At 37.4% G+C, this 20,042-nt stretch overlaps 2 protein-coding genes across 10 annotated transcripts in view; one reads left to right on the top strand and one right to left on the bottom strand.

Annotated features, from left to right (window-relative positions):
* Positions 1-1,906: 1,906 nt before the first annotated feature.
* On the bottom strand, positions 1,907-7,594 carry dkk3b (dickkopf WNT signaling pathway inhibitor 3b). The gene is made up of 7 exons (XM_047383852.1): positions 7,347-7,594; positions 5,860-5,985; positions 5,637-5,717; positions 3,621-3,713; positions 2,746-2,890; positions 2,157-2,307; positions 1,907-2,064 (listed from the first exon to the last, which is right to left on the bottom strand). The coding sequence occupies exons 1-7, from the start codon at positions 7,503-7,505 to the stop codon at positions 2,031-2,033; spliced, it is 789 nt and encodes a 262-aa protein (XP_047239808.1). The 5' UTR covers positions 7,506-7,594; the 3' UTR covers positions 1,907-2,030.
* A 5,431-nt stretch (positions 7,595-13,025) lies between these two features.
* Positions 13,026-20,042, top strand: part of mical2b (microtubule associated monooxygenase, calponin and LIM domain containing 2b) — a 71,573-nt gene continuing 64,556 nt past the window's right edge. For 8 of the 9 annotated variants that reach the window (XM_047392954.1, XM_047392940.1, XM_047392946.1 and 5 more), the window contains exon 1: positions 13,026-13,164. The gene's annotated coding sequence lies outside the window, so the exon portion shown is untranslated. Of the gene's footprint in view, positions 13,208-20,042 lie in introns of all 9 variants that reach the window. The other variant, XM_047392914.1, reaches the window with a different exon arrangement.

The raw sequence follows: 20,042 nt of genomic DNA, 5'->3' as shown, positions 1-20,042 counted from the left end.
ATGTATTTAAATATGTTCTGTCTGGGAATGTCCAGCAACAAATCAGAGCTATAACATTAAACGGTAATATCAAATGATGCAGCATTCTTGCTTTGTACAACAACAACAACAACAACAACAAAACACGTTTTATTCTGTATTTGCAAAACAAACTACCATCACAAGTCCAGTTATACAAATGAGAATCATATAATGACAAGCTGTTTAACCTGAAAATGTGGCAATTAAATGAGGGCTTGTTGTTAAATCAACATGAAGAATGACAAAACTTCACAAGGGGAATTCAACAATAACTTCCATAAGTTCAAACTGATAAGTTCTGATAAGTTTTTTTGCTTGGAAAACAAAGTTATTCACCTCATCTCACATTGTCTAATATCAAGACTGTATCTTCACATTCCTGACAGTGTGATAAAACATGCTTATACAAAAATGATCCCTATCACCTGTGCCTAAAACCTAGAACAAACACCTAGATTCCCACGATTTTCTCATGTTAACATTCCATACTTTTCAAATCTCACATTTCCAGATTCTCTGCCCCTTATCAGGCCCTTTCAAAGTATACATATAAAGAATGAATTAAGCCATGGTGTGGAATGGATGGATTGCAATAAAAGGTAAGAAAAGTGAAATAAATTATATTGTGTTTTAAAATGCAAACTACAGGACATGAAAAAAGTTCAGAAACAAGACAAAATGCTAGTTATTTAGTTTGTGGCAGGTCCAATAAAAGATTTAACAAATATAGCATTGGTAAAAGAAAGTATACCTTTCAGTTGTAGGGATTCACTGTGATGACAACAGAATGAAAATTATGTTTTTTACCAAGTTTTAAATTTGAAATCTAACATCTAGTGTTAAAAACGATGCAGCAACATAATTGTTTAAGCAAAATTCAAAAGCTATGTGCAACAAAAGAATATACCATGATTCCACTGCTTGTAGAAGCACCTTTAGCTGAAAGAAGTCATAGAAGAGATATTCTGTGGGTCTTTTACATTGTTGTGAAGGAATTTTTTTCGCACTCTGTTTCCCATCACCTTTCCCATCACCTTGCATGACCCAGTTTGGGTCAGTCTTTAGCTGCTCTGCAGACTTTGTAACATTTGACCTTAGAAGGCATTCTTATGCAGAGTTCATAGCCAACTCATTGACAATTAGGTGCTCAGCTGAATTTATCTGTGGTTGCAGAATCAGCCCAAATCATCATTCCTCCACCACCATTTCTTGACAGTTGGTATGAGGATGTTTGCGCAGATATGCTGTGTTTGGACTTCTCAAAACTTAGTGGTGCACGTCCAATCTCTACTTTGGTCTCCTCTGTATAATCTTGTGATATATTCGGGTGTAACTTTACAACGCTAAGTCGGCCTGCTATTTTTCATTTAAGAGAGCGGAGTTGATCTTTTTTTAAATTTCGGAGCATTTCAAAGTCTTGGTGAATTTGCTGGAACGTCCATTCCTGAGAAGATTAGCAGCCATCTTGAACATTTCCCACTGTAGAATGATGGACTTCACATACATGGAAATGGCTTCATAACACTTCTCAGGTTGATGAGCAGCAACGGTTGCTTCTCCAAGGTAATTACTGTTGTTCTACTCTGTTAACACACACCTCTATACTCCAGACTGGCACACTGCCAAAACTCCTGCTTTTATTGAAGTGCCACATATGATGATCATTTAATCAAGTGCTTTAATTAGCAGTCGCTGTCTTGTACTTCCCCTCTTAAATTCCAAGGAAGCAGCAAGGGTGTACTTAGTTTTACCACACACTGCTTTTTCAATTTGGCTTTTTTAAATGAATTGCAATCTGAAACCTGTTATGACTTTGTATACTTTAAGTTGGACTTAATTTTATAACTTAGTGAAAATCAGGTTATGTCAAAAAAACATGTCAAAACAATATTCAAATCCTTTATTTTCTTTTTGTTTTACAATATAGACATAAATAGTAGAAAGAATGCAGGTGATGTCCATATGGGACACTGTACTGTACTAAATTGCTGATTCGCTCCTTGGAACCTCTACACTTTCAGTCCTACACACACAGCTCCACGACTGCAGGAAGAAAAATGAGAGTTTGGAGAAAAAGACGTCAGTTTTTTTGTTGGTTTTGCCTTATAAATTTACAGCTTGGTGTCTGTTCTCACCCGTGGGGTTGACACTGTAGGTTGCCCATACATGGGCAGTGATCTCTGGGGCCCTCCTGGTCCCATTCTAGCATGTCCATCAGAAGGTTGGGATGGTTCAGGCATGACTCTCCCTTTGCAGGTTTGGGAGTGCATACTGGAAACAAAAACTCTAAGGGGACAAAGAAGAAAGTCAAACTGGCTTTATTTTACATGACCGTCTGTATCATCGTAAACCTTAACTGGTCACTTTAGTTCTTGTAATTATGCACAAGATAAAGATAGTTGATCGGAGTTCATAGGGTCATTAGCAGAAAACGTCCTGTACAGTAGATGATCAACTGAGGGGTGAAACATCTAACCTGAGTTTTTTAACATGTAGATACATTTGTTTTAACAGTGATGTCTATAAAGATTAGTTTTGGCATACCTTTTTACCTCAAACTAGAAATAAAAATCGCATTGCAATGTTGCAGTAAACAAACAAGGATTTAACTAGAGAAATAAAAAAAAAATGCTAATTTAAACAGAAACTGCTCTTTATATTCATAGTGCACACAGTATATGGTATCAGAGGTAAATTTGGACATGCATATATATTCCATATCACCTCGCTGAAAGGCACAGCAGAAATCTGGCCTGCAGTCACTCTGACCCTGACAGATAGTCCCCGCCGTTCCCTGGGAGGCGTTCACTGTACACTGACCCCAAACACACATCTGATCAAAGCAGCACTCCTCATCCTTTGTGCATGGCTGTAACGAAAACACATTTTTCAGTAACGCTTCTACTGCTTTTAAAGGAAAAAATGCTGTCTGTTTTAACTTCTAAGATTTGATGCCTTCGCTGAAGATTAGATCATTTACACAAATTTTTCTCACTTGTATCACTTTATAAGTATATTGGCAAAATGATGGTTATAGAGTAAACATAACTAGTATAGAGTTTGTTTAAACTGCAAGAGAAAGTTTGCATTTAAGTATTCTACATGATGGAATGCAAAGAGCAGAGCATCTTGCAGAAGTATTTATACGCCCTTGAATGTTTCACTGATTTAGAAAATGACTTGACACTGTAATTGTAGCGAAAGGCTGTTCTGGAAAGTATTGACTCATGTTACAATTCAGGTTAGCCTAATAATTCAGGTTATTTATAAACCACTTCGAAAAACTATTTTCACAATTATGCACTACTTTGTGTTGATCTATCACATAGATCAACAGATTTAGAGGTGTGCTTAAATTACTTCATTATGCTTTGCTGGGTAACAGTTACTGGGAAACTTCAGTTTTTAAAAAATGTATAAAAACACAATCATTGCTCTGATACATGGTAGTCCTGTAACAACACTGTAAAACGTAGTATCAGCTGTAAAAGGGGCTACTATAATGTGCTTTAAGACTTGCTGTATCTTAGTGGGTTCGTGATTGCACATGAACATATAGCTGAATCAAAAATAGAACAAAATGATGACTGAACCCTCACCATATCTGTTGCTATACAGGGAAGGCACTTGGAGTTCTCAATCCTATACAGGCAATATTTTTGGTCCCCACAGTCCTCATCCACCATGCACTCCTGTAGGGTCACAGAAAACAAGTTCACAGATTTAAGCACGATTAAAGAGCCCATTGACACAAAGGCAAGTCTATTCATTTGATTTTGACATCTCTGAAGATTATAAGAAAAAAGAAAACTGGTAAAATAGAAAACAATAAAGTTATTAATAGGCATTTCATAAAACCTATACAATAAACTTTGCTCTAAGGTGATTACAATTTTAATATAAATCTTACTTGTCTTCAATTCTGGAGAGGGCATATTCCATGCCTTTATGGATTTATATGAGAAAGTGGATCATCCAAAAGCAGTTTTTATTCTGGGATACTACACAGTCAGCTCGAGCCAGACCTCATTATTCCATACCTATGTTCAGGAGGTGCATTATTATGAATAATGTTTATCTGCAATCATGATCCTATATTTGTCCTTTTTTTTTCTACACATTTCAACATCCCATAGAAAAACAATCATCCCCTGCAAAAGTGTCATTTTTCTTTATTTGAAAACTTAAAAATAGAAGAAACATTGTGGCTCTTTTAAAAAAAAAAAGGCAAATTTTCTCTAGAAGAGGAGATCAAAAATGAGTTTTTTTTTCAAAAGGTCACGTAACATTGGCGGTTTTAAACAAGTTTTATTTAGCTGGACATGGGGCAAAAATGGTGAAATGGTTTTAGTGAAGACCAAATGGTATCCTGTTGACAAAAGGGGGCTGTACAGAGTATTAATAAGAGCAGGGGCAGGCAGAAATATTAGTTTTAGGGCTTTATCACCTTTACAAGGAGTGTCGAGAAATATGCCTGGCACGATTTATGCATAAATATTAAAAGGTTTTCTTTCCAGGTGGTTAATTTACGTCTTTCAGAAACTAGAAACACATTTAAATTTTTAACATCAGCACAATGTTTCTCACTTTCGACATTCGCTAATATTCTACCTTTAGTTAAGCCTGTATTAACTTTACCATAAGCTTAACTTTACCTGAACTCCACACTGGTGCAGAAAACTTTAAACAATCTTAGAAAAACTGAGCTTACCCCGTCTGACTTCAGCATACTCCCCCCCCCACCCCTTAGGTTTCCTGGCATTTTTTTTTTCCAGCAGCAGGCACCAATAACATAACCACCATCTGTACATCTGCCAGGAAAGCAGGAGATCAAAACCATCTTTGTAATGCAGCAAACTGCAATAATGATCTCAGTTTTCAATAAGCCAGCTGCCTGCTGGTGAAAAATATATGGTTTTTTTTTTCCTGGATGAGCTCATTCTACAGCATGAAAAAAGGAAAACGAATGGAGACAATAGAGCCACAGTTTCAGAAACTGCTCTACATTTCCATTTTGTTCTAAAAATGTTAGGATTTTATAAACACTTTTACATGTTGGACTTAACCATACCAATATTGTCTTGAAATTCTACATAGGAGTGGTGAAAGGAAAATAAAGCAAGCTTTTATCCATTTCAGTTGTCTGTTTATATGCTTTACATTGGTAATGAAAGACTTAAAATGGTCTAAAATCAGGTGTTTTTAAACATGTTCTTTACTTGATGCCAACATTACAAAAAATAAACTTTAGACCCATCCTTGCAGACAAGAGTGCAAAAGAGTCATGCTATCTAATTGTAGCTTCTGATTGCTGCTTTCTTTATTACAAGTTTCATAAAGCAGAGGTCTGTTCTCTCCTGTCCAGGTTTCCATCTACTCCCTGTTTCTTATCAACACAGTCGCATCCATTCATATTAGCTGCATTTCTACCTCCAGGTTTCTACCTATTATTGTAATCTAATCTTCGTCCATCTGCTGTTCTTATTTTTGTCCTCCACTTGTCTGGCTCGCATAAAAATGTTTTCCATTACTGGTTGCTTTTCTCATCTCTGTGGGTTTTTGTTGATTGTGTCCTTAATTGCTCACAGAGCAAACACAAAAAAAACATTTCTCACGTGATTTACGCTGTTCCACTGGCCAGAGACCTCCATATGCACATGTGAGACATAAGTCTCTCCTGTTCTGTTGTCTGTTTCCTGCAAAGAGTAACATGTGAGACTTGGTACAGCTTTGCAGAAGTTAAACAACAAAACAGTCAGTTTAGTCCTCCATAATGCTATAGATTTCTTGTTTTACAGACTTGAGCTTTTAAAGGGTTTCTGTTTGAGAAGAGCCCACCTTGTCAGTTCGATCCAGGACCCGAGTCTCCCCATGGTTGTCCTTTACCGTCTTCCTGGTCTTGTTGTGGTAGCTGGGAGGCAGATCCAGGAATGATGAGGAGAACTTTGCACTTTCATTATTTATCTGTTGGAAACATTTTAGACTCAAATAGCTGAATCACCTTCTTAGCAAGTCAACATCGTCCGGCAATGATCAAATCATTTGATTAGGGCAGGGGTCTGCACTCTGGAGTAACGGCTTCTCGTTTGACTCTAAGCCATGCAGGAAAAAAAATATGAAACAAAGAAACTTTTGGAAAAAATGATAATAAACCGAGGAGAGTTTTTAAATATAAAAAAAGGTATTTAAAAAAATGAACAGTTTTTTGTTGGTTTTTTAGGCAATAGTGGCCTTTATTTTTCTCAATTTTCACAAAAGTGAACGGAAAATTGAGCGGAGAGACGTGGCAAACGTCAACAGCCAAGGACTCGAACCAGTGACAGCCACGTCGAGGACTAAGGCTCTATGGCAAGCAAAAAGGGCCACAAATCCCCACTTTTACCATGCATCTGGTTACAAAATCAGATATAAAATGCCGTTTTACAAATCAGAATATAGCGAAAATCCTGTCAAAAAGCAGTAAAAAACAGCATTTTGACAGAAATTTTCACAAAAGAATGAAGCGGATTTAGCAAAAATGCACTTGTGGTTCACTTTTTGTTCTTAGCTGACATGCTTTTTTTCCCTTCATTTTTTATTAACAATAATTCAAGAATTTTTTTGCAAAAGTCTGATGTTATCTCTAATTTCTGAGTACCTAAAAATACAAATAAAATGTCAGTTCTTTAATTTATACAATAGGACTAATTTATAGTGTATTTATTAAAAAAAAAAAACAACAAGCTATCCTTTTTAAAGTATATAGTGGCTTTTGGAACCAGACAGTTTTATTTAACAGGATTGAGACTTAAATGGCTTTCTGGATTGTAAAGGTGGTAATTAGTGTTCTTCACTATACCTCTCAGGGGTCACAATGTCATGCCCCAACAGTGTGTATTAAAAAAGAATAACAGTATGAAAGCACACCATCCTATTATCAAAACCAGGCACTGACTCATCTCAGAGGGTTTAATGGACTAGGTCCAAGGACATTTTTGAAGAAAAACAACAAATCCAAAGGAAGGCTTTACTCAAGGTTCCAAGAAGTCTAAAGCCTTTAAACAATAAATCTGAGTGGATTTCAGCCTCATAGGCGACTTTTTCCCAATTAAATTGACTGAATAGTTTCCATTTTGAGCCCAAAACAGACTTCAACAGTGCTGGTCAGACTTTACCTAAACATGCAGACATGGAAACTCTGTGTAATCTGCCAAAACCTCTCTAAATCTGGCAGAAACTTGACAATCAAACTAAATATCACCCACTCAGACTTTTTCTTAATAATAATAATATTGTGTAATAAAAGGTAATGTTTATGATATGACTGGATAAAATGTGACGCAGACCTTGTACACCGCCTCGTCCAGCATGTGCTGAGTGTCCTCCATCAGCTCCTCCACCTCCCGGAACATCTCGTTTAGACTAACCGGACCTCGTCCCATCGCGCCGACCGTCCACAGCAAGCACAGACCCCAGAACCCTGACAGCAGCATGGTACCGGACATCTCTGCTTCCTTCCTTCCACTAAACAGGCACAACTGAGAGCCTGAGCAGCCGGGTGACGCAGCGCGACGACGCACAGCTGGATCGGTTTTATTTGGAAAGTATGAGGAGGAGGAGGAGGAGGAGTGGTTAGGTGGGTGGGTTTAATGGGGTGGAAAAGCATCTAGCTCAAGGAGAGGGGAAATGCAAAAATCAAACAACTGATTTTAATGAGGCAAGACAAAAATGGAAGTTATGAACAGTAAACAGTAGTTAAACAAGTAGTTAAATAAAACCGATCTAAATCTAATGTCACCTTTATATGTTTAATCAGGACAATATATTCACCTTTGACACATTATTGGAGAATTATTTATTCCTACATATACCGAACATTTAAATGTTCAAATATTAGAGTAAAAGTTCTGGAGGAAAAAAAAGTTGATCAAACTCGTCCTTGTGTCTCTTTGTTTACAAATCTCAATAAAAGGCCGTCTTATTGTCAAAGCTACAAAATTATTATTTATTTGGATATTAATTTTTTTCTCATGTAGCTTTCAATTTTGAATATTTTCACATTTCACTGTGTTCCAATAGCTGACCTGATTGTATTTTATGGGGATTGAATATAATAGACCAACAGCAAAAAACAATCAATAATTGTGAATTGGAAAATAAATTTATTCCTAGGATCATGGCACAATTGTAAAACTTTATATATACTTGTATATATTTATCTTGCATATATACAGTACAGACCAAAAGCTTGGACACACCTCATTCCAAGAGTTGTCTTTATTTTCATGACTATGAATATTGTAGCTTCACACTGAAGGCATCAAAACTATGAATTAACACATGTGGAATTATATTCTGAACAAAAAAGTGTGAAACAACTGAAAATATGTCTTATATTCTAGGTTCTTCAAAGTAGCCACCTTTTGCTTTGATTACTGCTCCGCACACTCTTGGCATTCTGTTGATGAGCTTCAAGAGGTAGTCACCTGAAATGGTTTTCACTTCACAGGTGTGCCCTGTCAGGTTTAATAAGTGGGATTTCAAGCCTTATAAATGGGGTTGGGACCATCAGTTGTGTTGTGCAGGACGTGGATACGGTACACAGCTGATAGTCCTACTGAATAGACTGTTAGAATTTGTATTATGGCAAGAAAAAAGTAGCTAAGTAAAGGAAAACAAGTGGCCATCATTACTTTAAGAAATGAAGGTCAGTCAGCCTGAACAATTGGGAAAACTTTGAAAGTGTCCCCAAGTGCAGTCGCAAAAACCATCAAGCGCTACAAAGAAACTGGCTCACATGAGGACCGCCCCAGGAAAGGAAGACCAAGAGTCACCTCTGCTGCAGACGATAAGTTCATCCGAGTCACCAGCCTCAGAAATCGCAGGTTAACAGCAGCTCAGATTAGAGAACAGATCAATGCTACACAGAGTTCTAGCAGCAGACACATCTCTAGAACAACTGTTAAGAGGAGATTGTGTGAATCAGGCCTTCATGGTAAAATAGCTGCTAGGAAACCACTGCTGAGGACAGGCAACAAGCAGAAGAGACTTGTTTGGGCTAAAGAACTCAAGGAATGGACATTAGACCAGTGGAAATCTGTGCTTTGGTCTGATGAGTCCAAGTTTGAGATCTTTGGTTCCAACCACCGTGTCTTTGTGCGGCGCAGAAGAGGTGAACGGATGGACTCTACATGCCTGGTTCCCACCGTGAAGCATGGAGGAGGAGGTGTGATGGTGTGGGGGTGCTTTGCTGGTGACACTGTTGGGGATTTATTCAAAATTGAAGACATACTGAACCAGCATGGCTACCACAGCATCTTGCAGAGGCATGCTATTCCATCCGGTTTGTGTTTAGTTGGACCATCATTTATTTTTCAACAAGACAATGACCCCAAACACACCTCCAGGCTGCGTAAGGGCTATTTGACCAAGAAGGAGAGTGATAGGGTGCTGCGCCAGATGACCTGGCCTCCACAGTCACCGGACCTGAACCCAATCGAGATGGTTTGGGGTGAGCTGGACCGCAGAGTGAAGGCAAAAGGGCCAACAAGTGCTAAGCATCTTTGGGAACTCCTTCAAGACTGTTGGAAAACCATTTCAGGTGACTACCTCTTGAAGCTCATCAACAGAATGCCAAGAGTGTGCGTAGCAGTAATCAAAGCAAAAGGTGGCTACTTTGAAGAACCTAGAATATAAGACATATTTTCAGTTGTTTCACACTTTTTTGTTCAGTATATAATTCCACATGTGTTAATTCATAGTTCTGATGCCTTCAGTGTGAAGCTACAATATTCATAGTCATGAAAATAAAGAAAACTCTTTGAATGAGAAGGTGTGTCCAAACCTTTGGTCTGTGCTGTATATAGGGAAAGAGTGTGTGTGTGTGTGTGTTAGGAGTGAGGAGTAGGAAGGCTAGAAAGGCTAGCACCTTGTTTCAGTAATGAATTAAAAAGGACGTTAAGAGTGGTACACTGAAATAGAATTTATAAACAGCAGAGCCAAACATTTTTATTATCTATTTATTATTTGAAATCAGTACAGAGGACATTTTCTGGATAAGATGCTGTTTTTAGGTTCACAGTATCGAACAAGATGCAGAATATGTGTCAGGCAATGTCATTTTTATTTAAATTTCAAAGTATTAAATCAGTTCTAAGGAGTATTCCCATCTGATTGACTGGTAACAGAAACTGGTGCAGGTTACATTCAAATGGAATAAAACAAAACATGATTCTACTCTGTTACTTAGCAACACTGAACTGAACATAAAGAAAATAAAGAGCATACATAGTTTTTGTGAATTATATTTTTATTTATTTTATTATTACCTTCATGTGGCACACTGTAATGAAGTTTATTAAAATGTAAAAAAAAATGTATATGTTTGGCTTTATGTTGAGAGAAGTTTGCAGACGTAAGAAATTATGTTTCCAGGATTTCTTTTATTTTCTCTTTGTGGACCTGCAAAAAATGAAGGTTTGTTTGGTTCAAATAAAACCTATAAATGCAGCCCTATTGCCCCCTAGTGGTTATTATCAATGTTGTGGTTCTTCCTCTTTCTTTCTTTCGTTTTCATAGGGATGGCATGTGCCTATTCTCTTTACATGTACATTTTATTAAACCCAGAAATAAAAATATTTTTCAGATCCATTAACTGAAAAGTGGGGATGTCTAAAATGTAATGAAGTGAATTGGATGATTTAAGAGAACTTTAGGGACGTAATAGTAGATTCAATTCAATTCAATTCAATTCACTCTTATTTATATAGCGCCAATTCACAACACGTCGTCTCAAGGCACTTCACAACAGTCAGGTACATACATTCCAATTAATCCTAACCATTGAACAGTGCAGTCGGAGTTAGTTATTTATTCAAATTGGATAAAAAGTTTTTCTGTCTAAGGAAACCAAGCAGATTGCATCCAGTCAGAGACTTGGAGCATTCCCTCCTCCCAGATGAGCATGAGGAGACAGTGGACAGTCACTGGCGTTAACTTTGCAGCAATCCCTCATACTGAGCATGCATGTAGCGACAGTGGAGAGGAAAAAACTCCCTTTTAACAGGAAGAAACCTCCAGCAGAATCAGACTCAGTGTGAGCAGCCATCTGCCACGACCGACAGGCAGTTTGAGAGAACAGAGCAGAGACACACAAAGAATACAGAAGCAGTGATCCAGGAGTACTTTCTATGGGAAGGAAAAGTAAATGTTAATGGATGTAGCTCCTTTAGTCGTTTCACCTAGAAAGAAAGAACAGATAAACTCTGAGCCAGTTTTCAAGGTTAGAGTCTGAAAGAGAGCACATATAATTAGTTACAGTAAAAGCTCAGTCAATTTCCATGTCTAGGAGAGAGAAAGGGTTAAACACTAAAAGACAGGGCTATGTGGATCATCTGTAGAGGGTGAGCATTAAGCTGTTGCCAGCAGAAGCTCTGACGATTCCCCTCTCCAGAAAGGTGTCACAGGTAGACACAGTCAGGCCATGTGTAGCTTCTAGGAAGAGAAAAGAGAGAGAACAAGGTTAAAAGCTGAAATAACAGCAAATAATGCAAAATTGGAGAGTAGTGTGAGAATGTAGCGAAGAGGGTGAAAGTGGTCATTATGTCCTCCAGCAGCCTAAGCCTATAGCAGCATAACTACACAGATAGTTTCAGTTCAGATTATTTAGTTAAACGGCGCTTATTTACAACAATGTCGTCTCAAGGAACCCCACAAAGGGTCCCACTGATGGTCATTGTTATACTAAAAACCACAAGGATTGGGATACATCTCTCTGTCAGACTGATTATAACCATTGGAAAAGATAATCCTTAAATCTAACACACCCAACAAGAAAATGTCTTTCATGTTGTTGTAGGGGTATTTTACCACAAGGGCGCAGCGCACGACCAAGAACTTCAGCAAAATCACTTGGGAACGGAAAGTTTTTATGCTCAAAGTATTATGAGCAAGTGCATATACACCTTTGTAGTTCCTCGTAGTATTAGTATTTCTGATATTGTCTGAAACTATGACCAAAACAAAAATAGTTATTTACAGTTATATTTACTAAAGGAGGCACGTAAAGTCTTTTTTGTCTTTTTTCTGTGACGTAAAGAAAACTGCAAACTCAACCTGTGAACTTCCTTTAATTATGCATGGATGGGATAGCGTGATCACCCTTTTTGAATTATCCACCGATTGCTTGAAGGTGCAAAGAAACAAACATACAAAACCAGTACCGAACAGGTGGCTGGTTTCATTTCAAAATAAAAGTCTCAAACGCTGCACTGATGTAGACTTAAATCTATCTTTCGACAATCATTTTGTAAATAAGTATGGTGGTGGGTCTGTGATGCTGTGGGCCTGGTTCTCCTCCAAAGGCCCTGAATATGTTAGTGTACATAACACAATTTACTCTTTTAAATAAGAGGACCTTTTAAATAAAAGTCTTGAGCTGAAAAGTAGAGGACCATATTAGAGGACCCGGGACTTCAGAGATATGTAGAGAGATTGTGCAAAGAAGACCGATGAAAGATTCCTCTCCGTCTCTGCCTCAAACTTGTAAAATGTTGTAGGAGAAGACGAAAGGCTGTCCTGTAAAAAAAAAAAAAAAAGGCCTATTGTTAACAACAGGGGTATCAATAGAGGAACCACCTATGATTTGTTTACGTAAGATTTGTTTCACAACTTAATAAATAAACAAAAATTAAAAGCTGGATTTTTCTAAATGGGGTCCCAATAACTTCTAATTTTCCGTAGGAAAGACATGAATATATCTATTTAATGCTTACATATGGTTCATCTTTATTCATACTTTTAAGGTCTTTTATAGAAAAGATATTTTGGTATTTGAGAAATGTGTTATACGTGTAGTTGTTATATTTAATATTCTGAGCCCTTCATCATAGTATCTAATTACTTATGAAAAGCTTTTGATTCAAATTGTATCTATTTTTATACGCATTTTAAACATGGATCTGACTGGAAATAGAGGACCGTTCCAGTGAGACATTTATTGTGGAAACCAGCAAGCAGAAGTTGTTTTTTTTTTGGACTTGACAGAAGTGTTGAACTCGGAGGTTCTCTTCTGGTGTGTTTGCAGAAGCTGCGCGTCTGTCAGGAGGAGAGCAGGTCGTTGAAAGGAAACCTCTGTTGCTGCTGCTGAGTTTGCCGCTCCTGGAGGTTAGTTTGTGGTTTCCAGCAGAGGTCTGGCGCAGGACTGCGGGTTGGTGCCACTTTGTTTCATTGAAAGCTGACGAAAAGCCGCACTTTGACTGGGCGTCAATGCACGACTGAGCGCTTTCACGAATGCTTCCTTGACAGTCCTCCTAACTAACCCTGCCTGCCTCCTTGCTTGGGAATTAATGCCGCACTGTGCAATTTTCTCATATTTATGTAAATTAGGTTGTTTGTATTCAAATGTTTGCTCTGGAAGTTGAGTGGGAGCGTCAGAAAGAAAAGCTGCTTCAGTCATAATCAGGATGTGATATAAAACTGTTTCTTCCCAAATTCGACATATTGCTCCATTTCATTTTCATTTTTAGAAAAAAGTAGTAAAATAAAAAAATACTTAATTTGAGTATATTTAAACTAGCTCCTTGTTTGAATGGCTCAATATTTAGTCTTTCAGATATTTGCATGTTTCATTAACATTTGATGCTGTTCTTCTGTTTGATTCCAGACAGTTTTTCAGAAACGCCTTAGAGGATAGAAATCTGTTATCCAGCTACTAGCTTGTGACAGTCTTGGGAAGTATCTGCAGTTTTATGCAGGTGCTGGTCAGAAGTTGACCTGCATTCATCATGGGCATCATTTTTTCAGAGCTTTTAACGATTGATTTGAACTGTTCTTTTTCCAGGTTTGAATGATTTTATAACAAACAACTGCAGCATTGTTGTTCTTGTTGTTCTTAAACAAACCAAAATTGATTTCACAAGTTTCCTGCCTGCGGTATGCTAGAAGCTTGACGATGGCTGCAAAACGTTTGAGGTCCAGGAGCATCTTGCTAGGAGACATTTTGCCTAACATTACTGGATGTGTGTGCAAATATTTAAGCCAGTATGCACAATATTGACCTTGTTGAAATTATAGAAAATCTGACATAAATTATTGTGCACCAAATTATAGTTTTCTAAAATCAACAAAGACGTTTTTTTTTTTTTGTTTTTTTTTTGAATGATCACTTCATAATGTGAAAAGAACAGTTAAAGTGTATTATTACAAGCCCAAATTAATCTGGTGTTCATGTGCCTGATGAGTGTATCTGATCAGCACTGTATGGAGTTGACTCCTATGTGAGCATTCTGCAGGTGGCTTCATGTCTCCTGAGAGCTGAAATCCAGTCAGGCAGAAAGAGCTCATCGTACCGTGTTTCAAATGTTGGAAAAACCTCCACCCAGTTCAATCCTGTTGTCACTGGGAAGCTGTTTGCTTCTCCTGTCCTTTTATCATCAGGATAAATACCAAGTTTACGATTTAGAAATTATGTCTTTAATTCGCTGGATTATTGATGTGATGTAAATGAGCATTAGGAGCAGCAGCTGTCACAAGGAGCTTACAGTTGCTGAATGAATGTGTCGGTGAGTAGCAGCTTGGACACTACGAATGGCTTAAAGGTCACAGGTCTGATTGGTTAAATCTTTATTAAATGATGATGAAGTAACAAACACTAACTAATGGCTTGCTGTTGATTTTATACCATTGGTTGTAGTTACACCGTTGCTTTGTTGACTACCCAGCAGGAACTGATCACTGCTACCATCAGAAAACTTGAGTTTTAACAAATGGTATTTTACAATAATGCATTTTCTGAAACTGAGCCAAATTGGAAATTTAACTTAAAAAAATGGCACGATCAAGCAGCATATGTTTTTATTCTTAGTTTCTCAGTTAGTTTCTTTTTAACGATAAACAGAGTTTGTGCCAGAGGGTGAATTTGTAGAATGTGATTCAGTATGTTGGTTCTCCATTTTAGAGTCCACACTGAAAGTATCAGAACAACACCTTAAAAACAAAACAATCACAAACACTGTCCACTAATGTTTTTAACATTGATACCTAAAGTAATTGGTGTTGCAATCTAAAAGAAATCTAGATTTCCTGATCAGGATTTGTTTTGCCCGATACCGAGTCCTTGTCTGTTACTTTAATAAAATCAATGACATATACCCTCAGTGCTTTAAAATGTAAAACTAACACTGCTTTTCATCTATATGGCAGGGTTTAAATTGATATCGTGATGTTACAGTTAACTCACTCACAGCATTTTCATGAAACGTCTGGCCTGGGCCGTGAGTGTTGTAAAATGGAAGTGCTTCGGTAGTGCTCTGCAGAGCTTTCCTGGGACAGCTGGGGGTGTCTGAGACATATAATCTGACCAGGCTTTGCCGAGCCAATCATCTGACATAGACAGGAAGTGGAAACACTCTCTCTTTCACCATCAGTGTAATTGTGAAGAGTGAAAAACATTGGAAACGGAATAGAAAAACCCAGACTCACCAGATCAACACAAACATTTGCACAGCTGATAGCAGTTTTTCAAGACTTTTACACAAAAATAGTAGAGATGAACCAATCAGTCATGCGGATATTGGTATCTGCCAATTTACCCTGGATCGGTTCTAATCAGTGATTGGCAGATCAAATATATAAAAAAACCAAAATCATTTAATTCCTTTTAAGGTTTTGGTAAAGATGGGAAGATTATGAAAAAAATTTGTATTTTTGCAACAAATTAGAACTTTTGAAATACTTTCAATCTAAGAGGAGCAACAGTTAAAGATTATTTAATATATTATTAAATAAAAATAATTTATGAGAGTACATCCTAATCAGTTATGAATATAACTCTATGGGCTCACTGCTGTGTTAGTGGTGCTAGTTTTTTCAGCTGTTTTGTTATTTGACCTTTAACATCAAAATGGCACTAAATCTGTCTCCACTCGTTTATGGAATGTCTCTTTGCTTTTATCTGTTCCGACCCTCTTGATTTTAATCTCAGACTGTTTCATGCCGGTGTTTGCTCCTTATCAGTGGCTTGATGCCTCAGGGTCAGGGGGCGGGGGGGACTTGTTGCACAAGCTGTCACTTCCTGGAATAAGCATTTGACTTATAAGGGGGTGTCGCTGCATATATGAGCTCAGTGGTGGGGGTAAGAAGCAAGACAAAAATACACCAGGGAGCCAAGTGTCACCGTCACTGGCTCACCAGATGGGCTGCTGTCAAATGGCAAAGGCCAAGTTGGGTTTCAGTGTGTCAGAGGATTTTCCAAAGGTTGGGATCCAATAGCTGAACAAAGATTTCTGCAGGAAATCTTTAGATTAACCCTTTAAATTTTAGTGTGACACTCCTTTAAGCAGATGATATTTGTAATTTTACAATTACACCATTAAAAAGATTATAAGGCTAAAGCTGAATAGGTGCTTTATCTTTGCATTGGATCAACATTGGATAAAATAAGTTAGTAATTTAAAGTGATTAAATAAAAGTTCTATTGCCATATAGATGTTTTGTATTCGGATCCAGGTTAGAAATCAAATGCTGGCCAAATTAAATAAAGTAATTTAATACTCGTCCTGGAAAACTGGCTGTCTAGTTTGTGTTTATCTCATAAGTGTACTCTGAAAGGGGCGAGTTTTTCGCTGAGCTCTGATCAAGGCAGATTTGTCTTTCTTCCTTCATTCAAACTCCTTCGTGTTGAGGATGGAATAATGCAGCCTTGAAATTAAAACAAAATTTTTTGAACTTTATATCTGTAGCCTTTCAGCTAACTTTCAGCCGCTGTTCAAGTTTATCAATGTACAGATTTGTAGAACCGGTTGTTTCATTGAACAATAGATTATGTTGATTTTAATGTATGTTGTCTTGATTTTTGTTAAAACCCCTTTTTGGTGGGGTAAAAGTAGTTTAGAATTCATTTTACTTCAAGGTTAAATGGTCCTCCATCTTCAGATGTTTGTGTTTTGGGTTTTTTAGTTGCCATTTGGAAACTCTGAGAGTCTTGTGGCAAAATTGTCGATGCAAACATACGCCACACCGTCACCCCAGGAGTCTAATACTCATTATCCTATAAATCCTATACTTCCCCGGAAATATGAAGGTACAAGCCTGCCCCACACATTGATCTTGAATTTAATCTTAACCAATGTGAAGTCTAGACAGTCTTGAAATTTCTAAAGCACTGACTCAAACACAAGTGATTTAAAGTGGTTAAATATTGCAGATAGATAATCTTTTGTACCTGCTGATCAAACTAGTTGTGTAAGGTCAAGACCTCTTTAACCTCATTGTATTTTTGTGGACCAGTTTTTGCTGCTATGGCACTGAGAGCCTTGTGGCATTTAGTGTCACAACTGTTGGCAGGATGAAGATGTAATCCAACCTCAAACTTCTGCACTGTACAGTGTTAATGCTGTGAGGATTAAGGGTCTGATTTCAGGGCTCACATGAACCAATTAAAGCCTCTTTCAACACAACCAGGCATATGGCTTTAAAGCAGGGCAAATGGGTAATCTGTGTCGTCAGAGCTGCGGAGTCTTGGTTCAAATAAAAGATGAAATCTGCTCCAGAAAGGTTCTGTCTAGTACTTGTAATCAGAGAGAGAAATGATTTTGGTTTGACCAAATATTTTGCTTATGTTTTGTTGGCCTTTCATAAGGGGTGAGCAGATAGATCAGCCGACAGATCGATCAGCCCCAGTCATCATCATCAGTCATTCTTCAGTCATCAGTTTGTCTCACTGACTCACTGATAGCAATACAATTTTTTTACCAACTTTGATTTTTGATAACTCAAAGTAAATTTCTATGATCTACTTAATGCTTACTTTAAGGAGAGGTGTCCCAGGTGAATAATATCTACGAGCAGGAAGTCATTCATAGTTATCTATGTTTGACCAGGGGTCCTGATGTCTCATCTTTCAGTAGAATTTACCGACCACAATCAATGGAAATGGGGTGTAATCCCTAAATATCTAAAAATAATATACAATATAATTAAACTCTAAAAAATGTGAGCATTTTTCAAGCCTTGTGTTGAAATAAGTGGCAATTGTGATCTTTTATCAATAGTTCTTCTGGTTTTCTAAAGCTATTGGCCATTTTTTCATTCATCTTCAGTCCAGTAGCTGACCAGTTTTCAATTAAATGGTTTTGTTTTAATTTGTTTTAGTTAAATAAATACTTTCAGGTGTAGACAAGGTAATCATGTCTTCCTAGTGCTGCAAAATTATTTAGCATATAAAATTTTACAGTTATAATGAAAGTCATCCTTATTATTTATTTTATTTTAATTTTGGAGAGAACTAACACTGCCACTTTCTCTTAAAAGGAATATAAACAGAAGGAGCATTGAGTAGAAAATATTTGCCATCTTGAAGCTTTAACTTTTTAGAACCTTGATACTAATAACCAACCTATGCCTGGTCAGGTGTAAATATGGTCCATGATCAACCAGCATTGTCTTCACATAACAAAACTTTGCAAAAAATCCCTTTTAACTGAGATGTTTAGGCACTTTGTTCCCAGAAGTCTGTCACAAAGACAAATTTTGCTCAATTTCTCTTGTTGAATCTATAAAAACAACAAAGTTAAACCACAGGCTGAACTTGAGATTTTATCCCCACTAAAACCGTTGCTTCCAGTAGATGATCATGAAGGATGATGCTTCTTCCAGGTTGTGTCAGATTGTCAGATCTTTGCTGAATTTCCTCATTCTTACAGCAATGATTTTAAGATGCTGCTTATCTCGTTTATCTGCTTAGATGATTTGTTTTAGGACCACCACTGCTTTTATCCCCCACATGTTGAGTTTTCTAATTTTTTTTAAAACCCTCACTAGATAGCAAAGTTCAAAGAAAACACCTTGAAAAACCTTCAGGAAGTCTGGGGAGCTGTTGTTCAAGACCATTTAAAAAGATTTCAAGACATTCTGATCCATTGCAAGCAATATACAAAGAAAGATAATGCTGGACTTTTGCACCATCTCCTATATGTCCATAAATGGCCTGGAACCAGCCTTGGATTATGCCTATGACCAGTACCAATGTAAAGGCCTTGCTGCTAAAAATCGTTCCTTTTACAGTCATTTATAGTCTTCTGTGTTTGGACTCCCTCATTTAGGATGCAACCTTTGTACCAATGATGACAATCAACACCATGGCCTTAATTGTAAAACTGCATTCAAGGAAACAGTTGCTGAGATATGACAAAAGCCATAAAAGGATTAACTGAACCTTAACTCTGAGTTGATTGGCTGTTAAATACAAACATTGTTATCTTACTCCGTGGATATTTAAGAGGTGTTTTAGTTGTATTCTGCCTTCACAGGTCAGAGTTCCTGTAGTCACGGTACTTATGTGCAACCATAAGTTGTCTTTTCTTCATAAGTTGAGTGTTTTAGCAGGTGTTAAAGCTAACGACTCCTTTCAAACTTGTGAGTATTGCTTCCATTCTCTGTTATAGTGGCAAGGTTGTTCATGTAACCTGCTTGTTCAGACAGGAACTGCTTACAGCTTTAGGCAGGTAAATAAAAAGATAAATTATGAGCTTTAGATTAAAACAATCTCAAAACAGACATGAGTCAAGATTGGTGATACGAATACATGTTGAAGCAGCTCTTTTTTTGTGGTTTTTATGAGTATGATGGGATTGTGCTGAATTTGAAAGGTTATCCTGTGAATTGGCTCTTGCCCATCTTCACCTGTGTGTTACTGTGTTTTTGTATCTGCATTTGTATTGTTGTGACCTGGAAGATGCTCCTATCCCCTGTTATTTACATTTGATGAATTAAACTCGATGCAAACCTTTGTCATTTTGCTGCTTCCTTGATTTGGAATGTGTGAAGAACATATTGTAACGAAGCCCATGTCTATGCACCAGAAGGCCCTTTGTCTAGACTCTGTATTGTGGTTTCTATTGCTGCTGCCCAGGAAGACGTTTAGGTGGAGAAACTCAGGAGGATTTGGGGACTAATTTTTCTGGTCCATCTGCAGAGTTTCTCTGGATACTCCAGCTTCACCCTGCAGTCTTTAAATTAATTAGGTTAATTAGTTAGCGCTCCAA

Source organism: Girardinichthys multiradiatus, chromosome 2, assembly GCF_021462225.1.
Source record: "Girardinichthys multiradiatus isolate DD_20200921_A chromosome 2, DD_fGirMul_XY1, whole genome shotgun sequence".
Taxonomy (NCBI): domain Eukaryota; kingdom Metazoa; phylum Chordata; class Actinopteri; order Cyprinodontiformes; family Goodeidae; genus Girardinichthys; species Girardinichthys multiradiatus.
This window is presented reverse-complemented; position numbering and strand designations above follow the sequence as displayed.